This window comes from Truncatella angustata (genome assembly GCF_020726525.1).
Source record: "Truncatella angustata strain MPI-SDFR-AT-0073 chromosome Unknown BKA67scaffold_6, whole genome shotgun sequence".
Lineage (NCBI taxonomy): Eukaryota > Fungi > Ascomycota > Sordariomycetes > Amphisphaeriales > Sporocadaceae > Truncatella > Truncatella angustata.
Genome location: NW_025763386.1, coordinates 1,133,134 through 1,148,157, shown reverse-complemented (window position 1 = coordinate 1,148,157; position 15,024 = coordinate 1,133,134). Strand labels below are relative to the sequence as shown.

At 50.4% G+C, this 15,024-nt stretch overlaps 4 protein-coding genes across 4 annotated transcripts; 2 read left to right on the top strand and 2 right to left on the bottom strand.

Moving 5' to 3' along the window:
* The first annotated feature begins 671 nt into the window (after positions 1-671).
* BKA67DRAFT_338376 (uncharacterized protein) lies at positions 672-3,456 on the top strand. The gene is made up of 4 exons (XM_046096281.1): positions 672-993; positions 1,070-1,214; positions 1,277-2,854; positions 2,923-3,456. The coding sequence occupies exons 1-4, from the start codon at positions 986-988 to the stop codon at positions 3,124-3,126; spliced, it is 1,935 nt and encodes a 644-aa protein (XP_045956080.1). The 5' UTR covers positions 672-985; the 3' UTR covers positions 3,127-3,456.
* Positions 3,457-4,615: 1,159 nt separating this feature from the next.
* BKA67DRAFT_520523 (armadillo-type protein) lies at positions 4,616-7,603 on the top strand (the record flags this gene model as incomplete). Its single annotated transcript, XM_046098190.1, has 6 exons — positions 4,616-4,667; positions 4,787-4,845; positions 4,923-6,899; positions 6,956-7,199; positions 7,258-7,366; positions 7,417-7,603. 6 exons carry the CDS (start codon positions 4,616-4,618, stop codon positions 7,601-7,603), a joined length of 2,628 nt encoding a protein of 875 aa, XP_045956079.1.
* Positions 7,604-9,336: 1,733 nt separating this feature from the next.
* On the bottom strand, positions 9,337-11,055 carry BKA67DRAFT_571949 (FAS1 domain-containing protein). The gene is made up of 3 exons (XM_046103260.1): positions 10,881-11,055; positions 10,029-10,821; positions 9,337-9,946 (listed from the first exon to the last, which is right to left on the bottom strand). Exons 1-3 carry the CDS (start codon positions 10,981-10,983, stop codon positions 9,712-9,714), a joined length of 1,131 nt encoding a protein of 376 aa, XP_045956078.1. The 5' UTR covers positions 10,984-11,055; the 3' UTR covers positions 9,337-9,711.
* Positions 11,056-12,313: 1,258 nt separating this feature from the next.
* On the bottom strand, positions 12,314-13,695 carry BKA67DRAFT_338319 (phosphoadenosine phosphosulfate reductase). The gene is made up of 2 exons (XM_046096279.1): positions 12,496-13,695; positions 12,314-12,456 (listed from the first exon to the last, which is right to left on the bottom strand). Exons 1-2 carry the CDS (start codon positions 13,408-13,410, stop codon positions 12,406-12,408), a joined length of 966 nt encoding a protein of 321 aa, XP_045956077.1. The 5' UTR covers positions 13,411-13,695; the 3' UTR covers positions 12,314-12,405.
* Positions 13,696-15,024: the final 1,329 nt, after the last annotated feature.

The window sequence follows — 15,024 nt, the reverse complement described above, 5'->3', positions numbered from 1 at the left end:
AAGTACCTAACTTCCCCAGCTTCCACATTCTTTCCACAATTTGAAAGGGAGACTGCAGTAGCGAGCAGCAAATCTTCCCGAAGTAAGAGAAGAGGGGATGCTTTCATGGCTAGGTAATAAATCGTGCCTTCAAACTTCCTATCGCTCTCTGCATTCTAATCCGATGTGGTCCGTAGCACACAAGGCCATTCATTATACAGTGAGGAGGGCCCGAGGTTGTTGCAAGGGGAAGCATCATTGAACCATCCGTCTATAACCGAGAGTGGGTTTTGCTGCTGTGGCTGTGTGGTTAGTTACTCGGAGTCAGAGGAACATGTACTCAAGGAACGTGCGAGTAGCCGTGAGTCGCAATTCAACTGGCGGCTTGCGTTAGTCTCAAGTCTCGTTGAGGAAGAACAAATACCTAAAGAAGAACCCCCGGATTTCGTGCTTGTCCCCGGATGTCACCACCGAGAGTGAAGACGTGCTCCGAGCCTCCCATGGCCAGTAATTATGGCACCTATTGCATGCGGCAGACTGGAATTGGTCGCTTCTTGCAAGATTGCCCACTGCTAGCCATTGCTAGAATCCGAACGTCGGCCCCGCATCGGAGCTCCCAGTGACGTGGGGTCCAGCAAGTATGGGCTCATAGGGCGCAACGCGTTGCGATCGGCATAAAAAGTTCAAACTTGGGCATGACGAGAGTTGCTCTGGATCATGACTCTTCTGACTCATTGACCTTGTTCCTTGACTAACATCTGAGCATATCTGATATTTCACACGATTGAATATTTCCAGTGCCACTGCCAATTCCTGATCTTGCAAGTACAAACAAGTAAAGTGTTTCTTGTTTCCTAGGCTCTCAGAAACGCTACCGACCACCCCGCCATCCGTTATAGCTGCTGCAACTCGCCAAAAAAAAAAAAAAAAAAAAAAAAAAAAAAAAGGGAAAGGAACCTTAAAAAAAAACCCATTATACAGTGAGAAGAAACCAAGACCTTTGGCCATGCCTATGTAAGCCTGAGAAACCCACGTGCTACCACTTAGCCATTGCGGCTCGATTTCTGACATGAAACACCTTGCGCTCTAGGCTTCAAGATCCCTCCAAGAAGTACAGGAAGTTTCAACCTCTGAATCTTCCTAACCGGCAATGGCCGTCTAAGACCATTGACAAGCCGCCTCGATGGCTGGCAACCGACTTGCGAGACGGCAACCAGAGCTTGGTTGACCCTATGGTTAGTCTACGAACGAATCATAGCGAGCCTAGTTTCCGACCAATTGACTAACATGCGACCAGAATGGCGACGAGAAGTGGAAGTACTTCAAGATGCTGGTGGATCTGGGCTACAAGGAGATCGAGGTGTCCTTCCCGTCTGCGTCGCAAACCGACTTCGACTTCACGAGAAAATTGATCGAGACTCCGGGTGTAGTACCTGATGACGTCTGGATCCAAGTCCTCTCTCCGTGCCGTGAAGAGTTCATCAAGCGAACAGTCGACTCCCTCAAGGGCTCCAAGAAGGCCCTCCTACATATCTACCTCGCCACGAGCGAATGCTTCCGAAGGATAATATTCGGCCATAGCGAGGAGGAGAGTCTTGAAGTGGCAGTCAGGTGCACCAAGTACGCAAGATCAATCACCAAAGATGACCCGTCGCAAGCTGGCACGGAATGGGCTTTCGAGTTCAGCCCGGAAACCTTCTCAGACACAAGTCCCGATTTTGCCATCAAGGTGTGCGAAGCAGTCAAGGCTGCCTGGGAACCTACCGTGGAAAACCCCATCATTTTCAACCTTCCCGCCACTGTCGAGATGTCGACACCAAATGTCTACGCCGATCAAATTGAGTACTTCTGCACAAACATATCCGAGCGCGAGAAGATTTGTGTTTCTCTCCACCCGCACAACGACCGAGGATGCGCCGTTGCTGCTGCCGAACTGGCCCAGATGGCTGGCGCAGACAGAGTAGAGGGATGTCTCTTTGGTAATGGCGAGCGAACCGGCAATGTCGATTTGGTCACTCTTGCATTGAACCTTTACACTCAGGGCATTAACCCAAATATCGATTTCTCTGACTTGGGCAGGGTTATCGACACTGTCGAGGTTTGCAACAAGATCCCTGTACACCCACGAGCACCATACGGAGGTTCTCTTGTTGTTTGTGCCTTCAGCGGCTCTCACCAAGATGCTATCAAGAAGGGCTTCAACATCCGCAAGCAGAAGCGTCTCGATGCCGACGCCGAATGGGAAATTCCTTATCTTCCTCTCGATCCGCAAGACATCGGCCGCACCTATGAAGCCGTCATCCGTGTCAACTCGCAAAGTGGAAAGGGCGGCGCTGCCTGGATCATTCTCCGCAAACTCGAGCTGGACCTACCTCGCGGCTTACAGGTGGCATTCAGCAGAGTTGTCCAGAAGCGTGCCGATGAGCTCAAGAGAGAACTTTTGTCTGATGAGATCACGAATCTCTTTGAGGAGACCTACTACTTGAGAGACCACCCGCGCTTCAACATTATTGACTACTCCATCTCAATCGACCGATCAGCGTCACCTGTGCCTCCGGCTGTCGGTAAGACACAAGATACCAAGAATCTTGGTCGTGTGTTTGACGGTGTCGTTGCCATTGACGGCAAGGAGTACAAGCTGCAGGGCCGTGGAAATGGACCCATCTCCTCTTTGGCTAACGCCCTCAAGGGGGTTGGCATCAATCTGGATGTAGTTGATTACAGAGAACACTCTCTTAGTACTGGTAGTGATGTCAAGGCTGCGACCTACATAGAATGTACCGCAGCGGGTACCAACCAGAAGGTGTGGGGTGTCGGCATCCACGAGGATGTTGTACAAAGCTCCCTTATCGCTCTCCTGAGTGCAGCCAGCAACGTAAGTTATGCTCTGAATATTACTCGCCGAGTAATTTTTTTCTTCTTCTTCTAACAATTTGTCTACAGTTTGTCCTAAGCAGACCTGGTAGTCCTATCACAACCAAAGCCTTGCCCCAGCGAAGTCTTAGCCGAGAGCTGGACCTCAACGGGAACCTGACGGTTCCGACTGGCTCCCATGGTACTAATGGTACTAGTGGTCCCATTGAGGTCGAAGGTGGTGCCCCTTCTGAGGTTGTCCAGAACTTGGAAGCCAAGGTGAATGGTATGTAGATACTTTTTTGACATGAGGTGAGGTCCTCAACTTGATGTGGAAGACACTTTGGTTACTCGTTAGGGCGCAAAACATTGGCATGCCACGATGAAAAGTATTTTTTTTTGGTAGCGACGCCTGTTTTTGGGATTAGCTCTTCTAAAAATCAGTTTTTTTTTCATCTCCCCCCCCCCCAAAAGAAAAAGGAGAAAGAGAAGGAAAAAAGTCGTGATAGTGGGGAAAGTAGAGGCCCAATTGCGACGCAATGTTATACCCCCTCTAGTCGAAGTGCTGTAAGCCTTACTCGAACGTGATAGTTATGAAATGAATTGGAACCAAATGCATAAAAGAGACGACCAACACACTTAATTCAAAATTAACATGGATACTTATCCATCAGAGTAAAGGCGGGTTCACGCAATTCGATGCCATATTACAGATACTAGTCATAAATGGAAGAAAGTCCACGTCTCTTGCTGTGTCCCTGCCAAGAGTGGCTTGGCACTTTCTCCTGGCAGCTGCCAACGCCCAGGAGTGTAGTCCTCGGCCTGGAGGCAAGGTGCCGGCCAGTTCTACTGAATACTTATCCTAGGCATATGTTGTACTGGTAGCGTCGCTCGAGAATGAAGAGGACTTGAGCGCGGGGTGACATGCATTAACGTTAGGGCTGAAGGATTAATGGAAAAACCGGTTACCCGAGCGAGGCTCAGGTTTGTTCAGTTCAGTTCCTTCCTTCCCCTCCTGTAAGGTTCTGTCAAATAAGCGGCGTTACACACTTAGTTAGCGGTTAGCGATTGCGGAGTTTCTGCAGCCTCTACCGTCAAGACTCGTAAGTATGTTCGCGAAATTGCATGTGGCTGCTTTCACATTGTACTGTGTGCCATGTTATTCGATTAAGACCCTGCGCATTGTTCACCGTAACTTATCTCCCATATGGACAGGAGTAGGATTAGGATAGCGGCATTGCCTCGAAACAATTGCCTGAACGCCGTGCTTGTGTGTGTGTATGTAGCAGTGCCTTGAAAGCAAACCCGTTTGGAATAGAAAGAAGGAAAGAAAGAAAAACCCCTCCTGACCCCCGGAAAACCTGTGCACGTCTTGAATACGGGACTCTGTTCAAATTCTTCAGTTACAGCACTTGACCTGCTTAGCTCTTTGACGTAGGTCTTGTTTGGGTCAAAGTCAATAAACCAGTCAGGCCCGCCACTATCAAAAAGCTGCCCCTCCGCGGCAACGAGACCTTTCCTTTTTGACAAAACCAGGGCTCGATTAACGACCATCATCTTCTGAGCATTCTCTTCATCTACACTGCACGACCAGACAGCCTTTGTGTTTGTCAACGACTTCCATTCATAAGGCCCATCGAATTTTTGATGTGCGATAGGTGCCTGGATTTTCCTATTTACCGACTTCGAGCCACTCCTTCGGCAATTTCAAGCCCACCACCATCCCCAAACCTGGAGATCGCATTACAATAATTTGACACGGAGAGGCTGCTGGAAAGTCAACATGGCTGAAAACGGGGACATCAACACCGTCCTCAGCAACTCGCTGTCGCCTGGTAAGTCCATTACGCCTTCTGCCAGACTTTGGATAGCCAAGTCTGCTCCCGTCTGAAGTCCAAGCCCTTGACCTGACCCCTCCGGATCTCGTAATCGCTGACCTGCTCTCCCTATACAGATGCGACTACGCGAAGCTCCGCCGAGCAACAGCTTACCCAGGCTGCCGAGAACAACTTTGTAAGTACTTTCCTCACGCACAAGTCAGATGTCCGCAAAGGCCTGGCGACATGCTAACCTTTGCGCTCGCCCAACAGCCCCTATACCTAGCAACTCTCGTTCAGGCGCTAGCAGACGACAATGTCGAGGGCCAAATCCGAGTAGCCGCAGGTCTTGCCCTCAAGAACGCCTTCACAGCCCGCGAGTTCGCCAGACAACACGAACTTCAAGGAAAATGGCTTCAGGGAACAGACCAAGATACCAAGACTCGCGTCAAGTCGTTAGCTCTGCAGACTCTGTCGTCGACCAACGCACAAGCTGGTCAGGCTGCCGCTCAGGTCATCGCCTCCATCGCTGGTATTGAACTTCCTCGTGACCAGTGGCCTGACCTCCTCAGCACCTTGGTTCAGAATGTCAGCAGCGGAGGACCTCACCAGAAGCAGGCCTCGCTCACATGTATTGGTTACATTTGCGAGAGCCAAGATCCCGAGCTGCGAACCGCCTTGATCAGCCATTCTAACGCTATTCTCACCGCCGTTGTGCAGGGTGCCCGTAAGGAGGAGACCAACAACGAGGTCCGTCTCTCGGCCATCTCTGCTCTCGGCGACTCTCTCGAGTTCGTCGGCAACAACTTCAAGCATGAGGGCGAGCGGAACTACATCATGCAGGTTGTCTGCGAGGCCACACAAGCCGACGACTCGCGGATACAACAAGGTGCTTTCGGTTGTCTCAACAGAATCATGGGTCTATACTACGAGAACATGCGCTTTTACATGGAGAAGGCCCTCTTTGGTCTTACCATCTTGGGCATGAAGAACGAGGACGAGGATGTGGCCAAGCTTGCCGTCGAGTTCTGGAGCACCGTTTGCGAGGAGGAGATCAATATTGAGGAAGACAACGCGCAAGTCGAGAGCTCGGACCAGATGCGACCTTTCTACAACTTCGCTCGCGTTGCTACCAACGAGGTTGTCCCTACACTCCTTCTCCTGTTGACCAAGCAAGACGAGGACGCTACAGATGATGAGTACAATCTGTCCCGAGCCGCATACCAAAGTCTTCAGCTTTACGCTCAAGCTGTCGGGGCCAACATCATCCCACCCGTCATTCAGTTCGTCGAGGGCAACCTGCGTTCTGACGACTGGCACTTCCGTGAAGCTGCCGTTGCTGCTTTCGGCGCCATCATGGAGGGCCCTGAAGAGAAGGTTCTTGAGCCCATTGTCAAGCAGGCCTTGCCGGTTCTCATCACCATGATGGAGGACAGCAACACCTTCGTCAAGGACTCCACTGCATATGCCCTTGGCCGTATCACCGAGGCCTGCTCGGAGGCTATTGACCCCAACACCCATCTCGATCCCTTGATCCGCTCACTGTTCGCTGGTGTTCACGATGCTAAGATGGCAAGCTCTTGCTGCTGGGCACTGATGAACTTGGCGGAGCGTTTCTCGGGCGACTTGGACGCCTCCACCAATGCTATCACTCCTCACTTCAATGCCAGCGTCACCAACTTGCTCAATGTTACGGCATCACACGAGGCCGAGACCACCGTGCGCACGACTGCTTACGAGGTGCTCAGTGCTTTTGTGCAGCATGCTGCCACCGAGAGCTTCCCCGCTATTGCATCTCTTTCGGAAGTCATCATCAAGCGCCTGGAGGAGACAATTCCCTTGCAGACCCAGGTTGTCAGCATTGAGGACAAGATTGCTTTGGAGGAGATGAAGACCAGCTTGAACACTGTCTTGCAATCCATCATTCTGCGACTCGACAAGGAGATCGCACCTCTGGGTGACCGGATCATGCAGGTCTCCCTGCAGATTCTCAGCAACACTTCCGGCAAGTCGACCGTTCCCGAGGCCATTTTCGCCACCATTAGTGGTTTGTCCAACGCCATGGAAGAAGATTTTGTCAAGTACATGGATGCATTCACTCCTTTCTTGTACAACGCTCTTAACAACGCCGATGAACCCAGCTTGTGCGCCATGGCCATCGGTCTTGTAAGCGACATTACGCGCTCGATGAATGAGCGTGCCCAACCTTACTGCGACAGCTTCATGAACTACCTGCTCAACAACCTGAGGGTTAGTATCCCCCACGTCCACGTCGTTCCTCTAGCTGCATACTGACCATCCTGTAGAGCCCTGCGTTGGGCAATCAGTTCAAGCCTGCCATCTTGCAGTGCTTTGGTGACATTGCCAATGCTATTGGAGGTCACTTTGAGACCTACCTATCAGTCGTCGCTCAAGTGTTGCAGCAAGCTGCGACTGTTACTGCTAGCTCTGACAGCAGTTACGAGATGTACGACTACGTCATCTCGTTGAGAGAAGGAATCATGGACGCGTGGGGCGGTATCATTGGTGCCATGAAGATCAGCAACAAGAGTATGATCCTGTTCTCCTCATATCCGTTTGTGAACAAATTCACTGACATCTGCTTCAGCTCAAGCCCTGCAGCCTTACGTGCAGTCTATCTTCCAGTTGCTCAACCTGATCTCACAAGACATGAACCGTAGCGAGGCATTGATGCGATCATCTATGGGAGTTATCGGGTAGGTGGTATTCACAAGCCATTGATAATTTATCGCTAACAAACTTTCAGTGATCTTGCTGACGCTTACCCCGGTGGTGAGCTTGTCGATGCTTTCCGACAAGATTGGTTGACTACTATGATCAAGGAGACCAAGACCAACCGCGAGTTCCAGTCACGCACCATTGACACTGCTCGATGGGCTCGAGAGCAAGTCAAGCGTCAACTTGGTGGCCAGCAATCGACTATGCAGACTTGAAACTCCAAATTTTGACTTGCAAACGCATCCACCGAGCCACGTATTGGAAGATGTGATTGCGACCGTCCCTGAGAACACCCATAACTTCCGGGGATAGCCCAACAGCCGAGTCAAATGTCGATTTATCGCCTCGTATGCAGTTGAAGGCTATCTTCGCCGACCCTACGAATCGTCCCTTTCGTCATCATCACCACCCATTGAACAAGACCCATATGTATATACACACATTCCCATTTGCCTTAATGCCATACCCTCATATCCCATACCCAAGACACAACACGGCATACACTTCCCTGCGATTCACCATGTACCCCTTTGCTGCGGATTTCGGTTGCCACTATATGCCACCGAGAGATTTACGCCTACCAGGTTTAGAGAAGACCACATCATGTACGCCCATTACTTACGTGATAGGGCCACGAAGTCATGTATCAGGGATGAAGATGAGACAAGAGGATAAGAATGAGAGGTAGACAGCTCGCTCCGACATGTTCAAGTGAACACCCTTTGAGCCTTTACGAGATAATGGTTCATTGCTGGGCGCCGGAGAGCGGAGTGAAGCAAAAGCACCATGCGTTTTGGGCTGCAGGTCGTGAAATCTATAATGTTAGATTGCCCCCCCGGAAAGAGCCTTTACGGAGGTTGTCGTTCAGATCTGCTGGGCAAATTTCTGCCATTTGGTGGAACTCACGTTATGAGCTGTGCTAGTAGTACAGTACTGATCTGCAGACAATAAAAATTATTCCCTAATCCGTTTCTTGAGCGGGATAGCCCGTGTGAAGTGCAAGCTTCTAGAGAAGCGCATACAAATTGTATAGCGTAAGCTTCCTACTCATTCTACGTTTCTACACAGTTCGAGATATACAGAGTTGGCAAACAAGATTTGATATAATTTTATGATATGATTGTGCTACTTTGTTTAATCAGGTCTTCGGCCATGCAGAAAGGATACAGGTCTACACATCCACGAAGTTGCCTGGGAACCCCCGCACAACGGTTGAGGCCTTAAGCTTCTGTCGATTTCATTTGGTGAGCGGCGTTCTGTTGTCAGTCAATATTACTGTTGATATAACAATTCCACTTGTGTTACTAACGCAGCGCAAGTGGCCCAATTTGGCGCCATAGAGATACCCAACAGAGGCTTTATCATACATTTATAGGGCATCGACATCTCCGACGAGGAAAGAAAGAAAGGCAAAAACGAAAGCTCACCGCGGTTCTCTAAACTAGTCGTTGAGTTCTAGGTAAAGGAAAATCCTATCTTAAACGCCGCTCGATGGTGAGAGCGACCCCGCAACCGAGTCACTCTCATCGCTTCTGGCAAATCCTTGAGCATGCCATGGCCACCCAATACACGAGGAACCCCGCCGGCAGGTTCATGGTAGTGGGTGACAATCCCGGTCGACCAGAGACTCTTGCTCAGGCTACCTGAGAAGAGAGACCCGGGCGGCGATTCGCAACCACCGCCAAACATTGGTTCTAGGGCAATCAGGAGTTTTGGTAGAGTCATCTCCGGATCGAGATGCCGCTTACGCATGCTGTGTACATAGTTCGGATATGTTTGAATGGGTGGGAACCGCCTCAATGACAGTGCCGTTCTGTCGGTAGCAGCAATGGGCGGCGTGTACGAAGAGCAGGGACGTGGCCGGATCGAACGTTCGGCTCGCCAATCTCGGGTACACCCTTGTGCCAACTCGTTGCAGTACAGAAGTGGGGGGGGGGGGGGGGGGGGGTTTAACGGCTATAGATGAATGTCACAAAGAGTGCGAACCAGGTGGCTTACGTGCGAGTCGATGGTTGGTCTCTGATACATGTTTCGAGCACTGTGTAACAAAATCGCTGTTGACGCAATTACCGCATGTTAACCTGAGGGTGTTTGACGAGAAATTCGTCACTCGGGTAGCTTTGGCAGCGTGTCAGCCTCAATGGTGGATTGCTTCGAGGATCGGTTTGTTTTTAGCACCCGCCCGCAGGTTCTAGAAGGGGTTATATTAAGCCAGGGTTCCTATGTATCGTTACGTGTTCCCCTGTATGTTCGTCATTATTTCTATATATTGGAGATCCCATCTGCACTTTGGAACCTGATGTATCCATCTCCTTCAGGCCCACTACATGTTGGCAAAGACTGCCGCTGCTGCGCCAACGGCACCCACGAGGGCTACGGTAGGCATGGCTGCGTGGCCAGCAGCCACCTGCGCTATAGTCACCGGGACGATAGTAGTAGTAGGCTGAATACCGGAAGTAAAAGGGGCGTTGACAACAGGACTAGCACCAGCAAAGTCAGCAACAGGTGTTGCTCTCGCCGTGTCGGGCAGCAAAGTGGTGGCTAGTGGGTTCATAACACTACAAATAGCAATTAGTTGTCTTCCTTTGTGCCCGTGGGATTTTTAAAAGAAATTGCGGAGCCCAATAGGGGTGGACTTACTTGTTGATAACATGCACAACACCATTGCTTGTCAAGATGTCTGCCACGATGATCTTGGCATTGTTGATGTATAGAGCTCCGTTCTCTTGCCTCACTGTCAGGGTACCCCCTTGGAGTGTTTTCAGCATCGTGGACGCGCCGTTAGCTGTCATCCTCATCAGGTCGGTGCTCTTGACAGCGCCACCCGTGACGATATGGTAATCCAGGACAGTGGAGAGCAAGTCGTTGCCCGCAGCCTCGACCACATTGCCTACCTGGACGAAAGCTGCGTTCGAGGGCGCGAAGATGGTAGCATCTTTGAGGGTATCGACACCTGCAAGCATGTTGGTCTTCACCAAAGCTCCGGCCAGAGAGGTCAGGCCCGTGTCGAGAGCAGTGACAGAGTTTGATTCAGGCTCAGTGAGCACGGTGTCGACAATGTGTAACACGCCGCCGTCGAAGAAGAGGTCGGCCTTCGTGACTCGCGACACCTGCTTGAAGCCTGATACGACCAGAACGTCAACACCAGATTTGACCACTTCGACCATCTGGGAAGATGTCCCTGTGGCTGACTGGATCTTCAGAGCGGTTGAAGCGAATATAGGTGTGGTTGAGATCATGGATGACGGTACAAGACCCTGGATCACGTGGTATTCCAGGAGGCTGGTAAGAAATGTCGTGTTCTTTACCTCGGTGGCCAGGTTGGGCATTGCTGCCATAGCCGCTTGGAAGGCTGCATTGCTGGGTGCAATGACTGTGATGTTTGTCGACGTCGCCAGGGCATTGGTGAGTTGCGGAACGGTGCCCAGCAGAGCTATAAACAGTGATTAGTGCACGGCTCCTCGTAGATGCTAGCAGATTGCGGTCCCTTACAGGTCAGTGTGCTGAGTTCATTGCTGTTAGCAGAAAGGACATCAGTGATAGAGACGGCTGCCACAGTGGCAGCCAAGAATGGGAATAGGCTTTGGAGATGCATGTTGAAATTAGAAGGCTGGCCAAGCAGCTTGAATAATTAGAAGTATATAGTAATATAGAAATTACACGGAGTCTCGCTCAACGAAACCAATATGCATTCTCTGGTGGCGATCCGTAGGCATTCATATAGCAACATCTCGGATTTGAGCTCTAGCATATCGGATCGGCCAAGTGTTGACAAGCAGCGGGTATCATGAGCCCGAAACCAAAGGATTGATGGGGGTGGTCTTGGGCTTGCAAGCACGAGGCTCGTGGCCTTCGGCATCACAACCGAGAAGCTATTCGAAACAGCCAATCGCAATGAGTTGTTTTGTCCACGGACCCATGAGTAAATCGCACTGACTGTGAAAAGCTCGGTGTTCAGGCTGGGGGCGTTCTGAACAGAACGATATATGCCAATAAGGAGATGGGACGAAGTCAAAACCGCAGCTTCAAACATGGATGCAAGATGCTCCAGCAGTTTTGATCGTGCGCGGCGATCTCTGAAAAGCTTGGTATGAAAGAGAGTTGATGCGGCCACTTGGCAGCAATGGACACCTACATATCTCGGCTCTTGAAGTTATCGCAAGCAAACGAGGAGTTGCTAAAATGCCAAGTGTATAGCATAGCGTGCTCGATGATTGAATGTCGGGACACAAAAGCAATGGTAGCAATCCATTTTAGATAGGTAGACATGTTTCGAATGCAATGTTTCAATCGCTGTCAAGTGAGCATTCACTGTCATTTTTCAAATGCCGAGCAAGAAACCCCTGTGGACGTTGTATTTCAGATACCCAGCTTGAGGTTGTGAATGACCAAACAACAGCTCCAACAAGTGGAAACTCGAAATCCACGAGGTTCGTACGGAGCAACGAGTAACGCAATGGATCGACACGGGACCCCCACCAAAGTCGGCCACACAAGCCAATCAGAACCCGGTCCATGCAAAGCACGATGCTTTCCCCTCGGACCCTCACCACGTTTTAGGGTTAGATTGCTGTGCGGCTCTTCCTCTTGCAGGAGCGTTGTCTTAACGTCTCGACATCTTTCACGATGGCTTCGGCTTTGTCTGGGATGGAGGGGTGTGACCTCTTGGCAATGAAGACATGTCATGAAGCGTGTGGCTTGCCAAGGGCGCACAAGACGTAGCAGAGGTCTGCCCCGAGTCGACCCGGCCGAAAGCTCGCAGTCTCAAAGGGTATGTGTTCCACAGAGTGAGCCCCAAGCATGTTCTTCGTTTCAATGCCTTTTCATTGATCATGACTATGTATGCTAACTAATGCAGTGAATATGGTGAAATAGGCCATGTGCCATTCCACTGAGGGAATCGTTTTAACGCCCAACGCCGCCGCAAACCATCCGACCATTATCGTAATTCCAAAACACTTGTTATAATATCCCAAACGCCGACCATGCTGAAGCTCTTGTCTATATGCAAGCAGTGCTATGCGATTTCAACAGACGCACCATCATTCTGCTGTTCAAGCTCCACTTTCTCAAGTGCGGCGGCCAATTGGTCTTGACCCTTTCGTGCCTCAAGGGCCTCCTTGCGCTGTTGCTCTTCAAGGAAGAGTGCATAGCGAGACTTTTTGTTGTGAATTCCACATTCGGTCTTCTCTTGACCCTTCCACCTGCCAGCACGTTCATCTTCACCCTCGCCGACAGGGCTTGTTGAGTGCCAGTCACCGACCGATTTGTATCCCTTGTCGAGAAGACTGTTGTACGGCACGTTGTGTTCGTCGATGTATGCCTTGACCTGCTTGAACGACCAGTCGACCAAAGGGTTGATCTTAATGATACCAGTTTCCTCTTCAAGCTCGAGGACGGGAATCTTGTCACGCTGACCCCCTTGCGATCGGCGGCGGCCTGTCAAGACAGCTGCAACGTGGAGTTCGGAATAGGCTCGTTGTTGAGGTTCGACCTTGGCGATGTAGTCGTACAGCTCTGAGGCCATCTCGTATAGCTTCTCGCCGTATTGCTGCTCAAACTCGGCAGTGGTGTTTGCTCCATTTGGCTTGTAAGTGTGGAGCTTGACATTGTCGTACTTGGTCTTGACTGCATCAACCAGATCGAGCGTCTCCTGGAAGTGGTATAGTGTGTCGAGGAAGATGAGCTCGATGGCTGGGCCCTCAGAGTCTTCAGCTTGGATCTTCGACAGCATGTCAATTGTGACGAGACCACTCAGGCCGAATGCTGTTGTCTGGAACAAGTTGGGGAACAGAGTTCTGCAGAATCGGAGTCGGTCCATGACCGATAATCTCTCCAACTGGTCATTGAGGAATCTAAGGTGTGGTGCCGTCAGGGAAATCAGAGGCAGTTCGCCTGTTGAGCCGACTACCGACGATGCTGCAGAGCCGTAGCCTGATTCCACCTCAGAAGCTCGGTGCTCTTTCGAGTCAACGGGCCTCACCCGTGGCGACGATGAGTAGGACATATCTGTGGAATCCATTGCGTGTCTGTCAAGAGTACCCCGCGCGGGATGTGCTTCAGGTAGTGCGAGTATGATTCTGAGAGCGATGTCGACACGAGTCCACTAGGAACACTCGCAGATGATGTGATCTTCTTGTGTTGGATAATATGACGTGCGCGGGGGATGGAAAAGTGTGTTCAGGAAAGAATAGTCTGGGGAAAGTTACAAGGAGAAGGAGGCGTTGTTGTTAAGAAAGGTCTGGGCTATTGTCTTGGAGATGCAATAGGGCAGGGCGGTATGGTAGTGTAGGGTATGCAATGTGTGCAACCTCGTCTGGTCGTCTGGGTTTGTAAGTCCACTTGGACTTACAAACGCCTAGAATTAGTAATTACGTGCTTGGAGCGTATTTACGGAAACGGGCAGAATACTGCGCAAATCCCACTCAATTGATACACTACTTCTACGTCCGTCCGTGTGTGCGGAAATACGGAAGTCCCTCTCATGTTGCGTTGGCCATAGCCATCAGTGCGAAATTCCCCGTACTCGGGCTGTGACAGTATGAGATGATGGTCCTTTGAAATTTAGAGGCAATCACGACATCCGCGCTAAGCTATTCGCGATTTGAGAAGCTATAATGATTGGCTGAAAAGTCAAATTCTTTCATCCAGATTCCAGCCGCCCGAGTACCGAACCTTGCGTTCCATGACGGGCTTCCGCACATATGCACAAGGGTGAGACTACAGATACTCCACATATCAAACTCAGAGGATCTGTGCCTGTCCCTTTTCAGGCATTATTGGACCTCTTCAGCCTCTCAGACATCAATGTTAGGCTTTCGCCTCACTATGGTCCACTTATTCGTTAAAACGAAGGCTTCTGTGAAATATCCGTAACAGCCATTGATCGCTAGAATTCCTCCGGCCATACCGCTGCAAATCATTACTTGTGCCTTGGCGGTATGATGTAAGATGCGCACGTAACTGCAGTAAAAATCACGTCTTATGGTGCATAGTCAGAGTAGTGGTACTACTGTAAATTCAATGTATGTATGCACCCAAGCTGAGTAATAATCTTGGTTGCGAGGGAGATATGCACATGATATAATCACAAGATCTCTAATCAACAACCAAGCCAAGAGATGTGACAGTTCTTACTCCGTACTCAACGGACTGTGTGGTCCCGAGATGGTGGGGGCTTTCCAATAGACCAGATATCGCGGAATCTACAGGTGATCAGACAGGTTTGATGCCAGGCTGCACAATCCCACGATTTCATATGGTTAGGGTGCCGAAATCCGGCTCACTTGGAGTCAGTGTTCTAATACCAAGTACAATGTAGACACGATTCACTGCTCCCGCAAAACAAATAAATAGTAGCAACCAATCCTCATTCCTCACAGAGGGTCAGTACTTAAGGTTCAATGATACCTTTCTCGTCCACTATGTCGCCATTCAGACCACGGCAGCCAAGACGAAGCCATTCTCTTGCCCAAGCTCAATCCAACCTGCTGTCCGTGTCCGTGTAAGTCCTTTATGCATGGATAACTAGTTCGGCATGATCATGCCATACGTCAGAAACCGTTTGGCCATAAGAAGAGCCCACAAATTTCCTCGATTCCCCAGAAACTAAGAAAATCACGCCTTCGACAGGGAC